The sequence below is a fragment of the Grammomys surdaster genome, unplaced genomic scaffold (genome assembly GCF_004785775.1).
Source record: "Grammomys surdaster isolate TR1022 unplaced genomic scaffold, NIH_TR_1.0 1019, whole genome shotgun sequence".
Lineage (NCBI taxonomy): Eukaryota > Metazoa > Chordata > Mammalia > Rodentia > Muridae > Grammomys > Grammomys surdaster.
In genome coordinates, this window is record NW_021605438.1 from 290,116 (window position 1) to 296,115 (window position 6,000).

General features: G+C 40.2%; 1 protein-coding gene across 1 annotated transcript in view; it reads left to right on the plus strand.

Annotated features, from left to right (window-relative positions):
• Dnah9 (dynein axonemal heavy chain 9) overlaps positions 1–6,000 on the plus strand; it is a 315,810-nt gene that overhangs the window by 179,592 nt on the left and 130,218 nt on the right. Inside the window, exon 42 of the mRNA XM_028783166.1 lies at positions 2,479–2,640. Within this exon, the coding sequence (XP_028638999.1) occupies positions 2,479–2,640 (162 nt within the window). The remainder of the gene's footprint in view (positions 1–2,478; positions 2,641–6,000) is intronic.

A 6,000-nucleotide genomic window follows, 5' to 3' on the forward strand; every position in this document is an offset into this window, starting at 1 on the left:
TCCTGTACTACTCAGACATGTTTCCCCCATTCTGTTTCCTTTCTCTCTCTTCTTGTATTCTGTGGAAATTTTGTGTATTTCTGCTGTTTTATTTTCACTCTCTTTCAAGACATACATTCTGCCTGCTTTTGCTATTCCTCTAGTGAATGCTGTATCAATCAGAATTTCATGAAAGTTTGTATTTGTTCAGTCCAATGCCTAGATCTTCTATGAATTGGGTCTCTCTCTTTCTCTTTCTTTCTCTTCCTTCTTTCTCCTCCATCACCATCACCATCATCATTTGACTTTGCCTAGACAAGGTTGCCCTGGCTGTCCTGGAATTCACTAGAACAGGTTAGCTTTGAACTCAGAAATCTGCCTGCCTTTGTCTCCTGAATGCTGGGACTAAAGGCATTTGCCACTACCACCCAGCTGCTTCTTTTTCTTTTCTTCTTTATTTCAGTCATTTGGTCTTATCTGGTCCTGATGTCCCTCATAATTTTTGTTTGATATGCAGTTCTGATTGGCTTTACCATGGGCAGATAGTTTAAGGGCTAGACAATGATGGTTTTCTTTGGAAGTTACATGCTTCTGCTTGTCTGCCCATCTCTGAAGCCCACACTAATCATCCCTTGGCTTCCATCCCTGTAAGGCCTGACCAAAACCCTTTGGGGGCCTTTCCATGGATTTTCACCGCGGTTCTCCTTACTAGTAAACCTGTACCTAGTTTTCATCCTCCCCTTCCCATTCCATGAGACAAGACGAGATAATGCAACATCTTTAACCTCTCCCTTGTCTCCATCTTTCCCTTGTCCTAACTTGTATCCATAGTTGGTGAACTGATAAAAGTCTCAAGAGGAAAAGTGGTAAATTTCTCTAGCTTCTTATCCCCTTAGGTCTTCACTATTTTGGTTACTCTCTAGATAATGACTGAAAATAGGAAGCTTTAAACTGCCTTTCCATCTTTTCTTGTTGATCTTAGAGGGTTTACCCATGATCAGCTAGTCAGCCATTACTAAAGCAAATCTTGATGACAGATTTATTGCTATGCCGTATGACAATGTGTAGAATATTTAATACTAGCCCACTATTTGTTTCAATAAAAATTCATTTCAGTGTCTAGAGAGTGGTTTAATAGCATGTATTGCTCCTGAGTTCAGCTTCCAGCATCTATGTTAGATAGTTCACAACTTTCTGTAATCCCTTATCCAGAGGATTTGGCATCTCTGGACTCTGGGCACTTCAACTTATGTCCATATGCCCACACTCAGCTACACACATATACATGCAATTTTAAAATAAATCTTTCAATAGGAGAATCCATTGTAAATCTCTGTCAGGCAGCATGCTAGGTACTGGTTATACAATGACAAGAATCAACTGCAATCACTGAAATCCATCTGCTTCCCTTTGAGAGAGTTATCATGACCTGCAGTAAATGAACTTGGAGAAATAAATAATCAGAAGAGCTAATAATTCCTCTATTTTGGAGATTTATACAGAAAAGAACATGTGAACATATCAGAGGTTATGAGTGCTGTTGAACAGGTGAGGGGGCACTTATAAGTCTTCCACAAAGGCACTGGAATGAAAGCATTACAGATGAGCAGAGAAAACAAAGAAGGAAGAATGGGTCACAAATGTGTGCATGGTCAGAAAGACAAAATTAAAAGTAGAAAGTAGGTGTTTTAGGAAGCAATGCTAAGGGTGTTTGTGAAGAAGGAGACCATAGCAATGTTAGGACAAGGTGTTTGTGTTGTGTGCTTAAGTCTGAGTATTCTTTTATGAACAGAAAGGAACCATTAAGTGACCCCATCTTCTCCAGGTCAGGAAGGTAATGAGATTAAACCAGGTGATGGGTTCGAAGTTATATAGAGGATCCCTGAAGTTGTTAAGTCTGCCTCCATTTGCTTTTTCATGGAAAGCAGATATTCATGTGTGACTAATAACAGGAAAAAGAGGTGACAGATTAACATCTCATTAATACATAAGAAGAGAACTCTGTAAAGATGAACATATTGGCTGCTGACCTGCAAAGGCAAGCTATTCTTCTCCTATCATCTGTCATTGTTCTGATTTTATGTGTTCAATTATTACCAGCATCAATTTGCAAAACAAACCTTGTAGGAATGAAATATGACATGTCTTCCCCCCCCCCCAAATCTCCTTGTTAACATTCCAAGTTTCTCCTCCTTAGTGAGATAATCCTGAGGTAGCATCTCAGGTTGGACATAATGCTCTAGAACAGTGATTCTATACCTGTGGGTCACAATTCCTTTACCAAACCTCCCTCTCCAAAAATATTTATACTACAATTCATAACAGTAGCAAAATTACAGCTATGAAGTAGGAATGAAAATAATTTTATAATTGGGGGCCCATCCCAATATAAAGAACTACATTAAATGGTCACAGCATTAGGAAAGTTGAGATCCATTGCTCTAGAAAGCGTTAGACTTCTGAAATGTTAACATTATTTGTTGTCTGTTCTCCTGAAAGGGCATTCTTTTCTCCTCGGTGGAATGTGTGAAGTCTATACAGGACATAGTAAAACTCTATCTGCATGAGTCAAATCGGGTTTATCGGGATAAGATGGTGGAAGAAAAGGATTTCAATCTTTTTGACAAAATCCAAACGGAATTCCTCAAGAAAAATTTTGATGTAAGTATTGCCTGTGCTGTTTCTATATTTGAAAAATAATAAGTACTATGCAGGTGATCACCAAAACCACTCTAGTTCATGAAGTCAAGGAAAGCCAGAGATTGGGTTACAAAAAGAAAATTCTATCATGACTTTGCCTGGTCAAAAAAAAATAATGGGCAAGACACAGTTTATTCACAGATTTCACATCTATGGATCCATAGAAAGCATCTGATACTGGGTACTTATATGATACTGAGGCTCTTTCTAGCTCCCTAGGTGACATCTTGGATGGTGTTCAGCATCCTGACACTGTGAGCCCCCATCTTTCCTATGGTAGCATTTTGAAAGTGTTAATAACTGGAAATGTGGAATGATTCTGAAACTCACAACATTTAGAATGATTCTGGACTGTAGGTGTTTATATTAGTGACTGAAACTGTATTTTCCTGTCCAGAAACCAGAGAGAAGAATTACTGGTGATTGCTCCCTCATCGGCTCCTCCTCCTCCTCTATCTACACTTCCTCCTCCTCTTCCTCCTCCTCTTCCTCCTCCTCCTTCTCTTCTTCTTCCTCCTCCTCTTCTTCTTCCTCTTCCTCCTCCTCTTCTTCTTCTCCTTCCTCCTCCTCCTTTTCCTCCTCCTCCTTCTCTTCTCCTCCTTTCTCTCCTCAATCTTCCTTCACTCTGAGACAGAATTTTGCTATACAACTAAACTATTCTTGAATCCACTCTGTATCAGAGTCACTATGCAGCCCAGGCTAGGCTTGCACCCTTGGCTCTTCTGCCCCCACTTCCTTGAACATGGGATCGCAAACACACACCACCATGTGATCCTCTTTTCTGATACACCATAGTTCTGTGACTGTGATCCTCAACACATGTTCTTCTGAAAAGCTGAAAAGAAGTCTTACCAGGAACAGTGGAGAGGGCCTTCATTCATATTATACCCCTGCCTTAGAAACGCACAGCATGTTTAATGCTTAAACCCAGAAATCTCAGATCATCCTAAATCACACACCATTTTGCAAACACATTGTACCCTGAAACTCATTTGTCTTTGTCAAGAGCTCCTAACTCAGAGAGAATGTCACGTGGAATGTGCCTTGAGAAGTGTTGACATTGGAACACTACCATCCCCAATGACAAAATTACCTAGCAACTAGCATAGAGTGTTCTGTGGAGCCACTATGTTTTCTGTCTTCTCTTGAACTGGAAAGAACCAAACCCTGTCTGATGTGTGTGTGTGTGTGTGTGTGTGTGTGTGTAATGAATTAGCCTGTTCTCTGTCATTTTTAACAAAATATCTTATGCTTTGCAGTTTAGACATGGGTATATTTGGAGCATGACACTACAACCTGACAGTCTAAGATGGGGTATCCCCATTAGTTTGATCTCTGTGAAGGGACTCACAGTGATGGCAGGTACAGAGGCAGGTAGGACAGCATGCTGAAAGGAGATGAAATCAAGAACTCAGGTTCACTTTTCTACTCACATAGAGAAGAGCTGACAACTCATTTCCTGAGATTAGAATCATGAGCTTCAGAAAGCAGTGTCCCCAGTGACTTAACCACCTCTATCTGGCCCTACCTTTTAAAGAGCCCACTGTCTATTACATGATCAACTGGGGACCCAGCTGCCAATAGGTGAACCTTTAGGAAACAACCCACACCCATACTGCAGTACCTTCTCTGGATCAGCTGTATATTTTCTCCTGAGATGTGCACCTCTGAAGATGGTGCACATAATGTTCTAAAACAGTGATTCTAAACCTGTGGGCTTCAAACCCTTTGGCATCTCTGACTCCAAAAATATTAACATTATGATTCATAACAGTAGCATAACTACAGTCATGAAGAGGCAATGAAAATAATTTTACAGTTGGGGGTCACCACAACATGAGAAACTTTATTAAAGGGTCACAGCATTAGGAAAGTTGAGAACCACTGCTCTAAAGAGTTCTTTAAACTGTCACACTTCTGACACCATCCTAAATAACACGCAACCCATCCCAGTCTAAATGGCCGACTTTTATGTGCTGAGCGGGACTTTCAAGTAGCTTCTTTCTGGCCGGCTGTTTTCAAGGTAAACACCCTCATTTCTACATCCCTTATTATTTTTATGGAGCTTGACGTTCAGATCTCTCACATCTTAGATGGTCCCCTGTGAACACTGCAGAATTAGCCAATTTGTGTACTTAGAGTTAACTTTGCAAGTAAGCCTTGTCTTTATGAGTTGGTCTGTGCTGGAACTTTAAAGTCACAACACTCAGTTTTTGAAGTACAGATCCTTATGTGGGTTTGATGAAAAAGCTCGCATCATTTGATCAGAGACCAAAATATAGTTCACACAGCCATTATTCTAACAACAACACGTGTGAAGGCAGCTGAAGCCCCTTGCCTGCACATATCCTAGCACTGGTATCAGGACAAAATTACTCCATTCCTCCCAAAGCAATTTGGACTCTTTTTAAAAGTCTCAAGCTCTCTGACTTGTAGCTTGCAGTGAAACACAGTATCACTGTTAAGGATGTTTTGATTCACTGTATCAGGCGGCTTCCTCTCTCGTTCTATATAACATGGCTCTGCTCTTTAAACTGGAGGCTTGTTCATCAAAGAATCTTTATAGATCAGGCTTCTCAAAACTACACTTTGGTTTCTCTCCTGATAGATTCTTAATGTAAACTGACTCCCATCAGGATCAACCCAGTAGGTTAGCTTGTTCTCAAGATGAGCAATTGGATTTCTGCATTCCTTTCCTGTCCTTTCTTATTTGCTTTATTTATTTCTATTTTATGTATATGGGTGTTTGCCTACATGTGTGTCTATTACCATGTGCATGTCTGGTGCCCTTAGGGGCTTTAAGAAGACATTGGATACCCTGAAACTGGAGTTACAGGTGATTTGAGCCATCATGTAGGTGATGGGAATCAAACCTGGGTCCTCTAGAAAGGCCATTGTGTCGTCTCTCCAGACTTGTCCTATTTAAGATAACTATTACTGTGATAGAACACCATGTCCAAAAACAACTTAAGGCAAAAGCATTTATTTCACTTACAATTTCATGTTTTCCTATAGAACCCAAAACCACTAATCCAGGAGTAGCCCCACCCACAATGGGCTGGGCCCTCTTACATCAATCACTAAGTAAGAAAATTCCCTACAAGCTTCCGTATAGTCTGATCTTATGGAAACATTTTCTCAACTGAGGCTCTCTCCTTTCTAATGACTCTAGCTTGAGACATGTTAGACATAATACTAGCCCAGACAGGATTCCTACTATGTCTTCTTAAACTAGACAAAGTAGCTCTTTTGCATTGAAATCAACCTACCCAGATGTCTAAGATAGGGTTTTCTTTTCTTTTTTTTTCTTTCTTTCTTTTT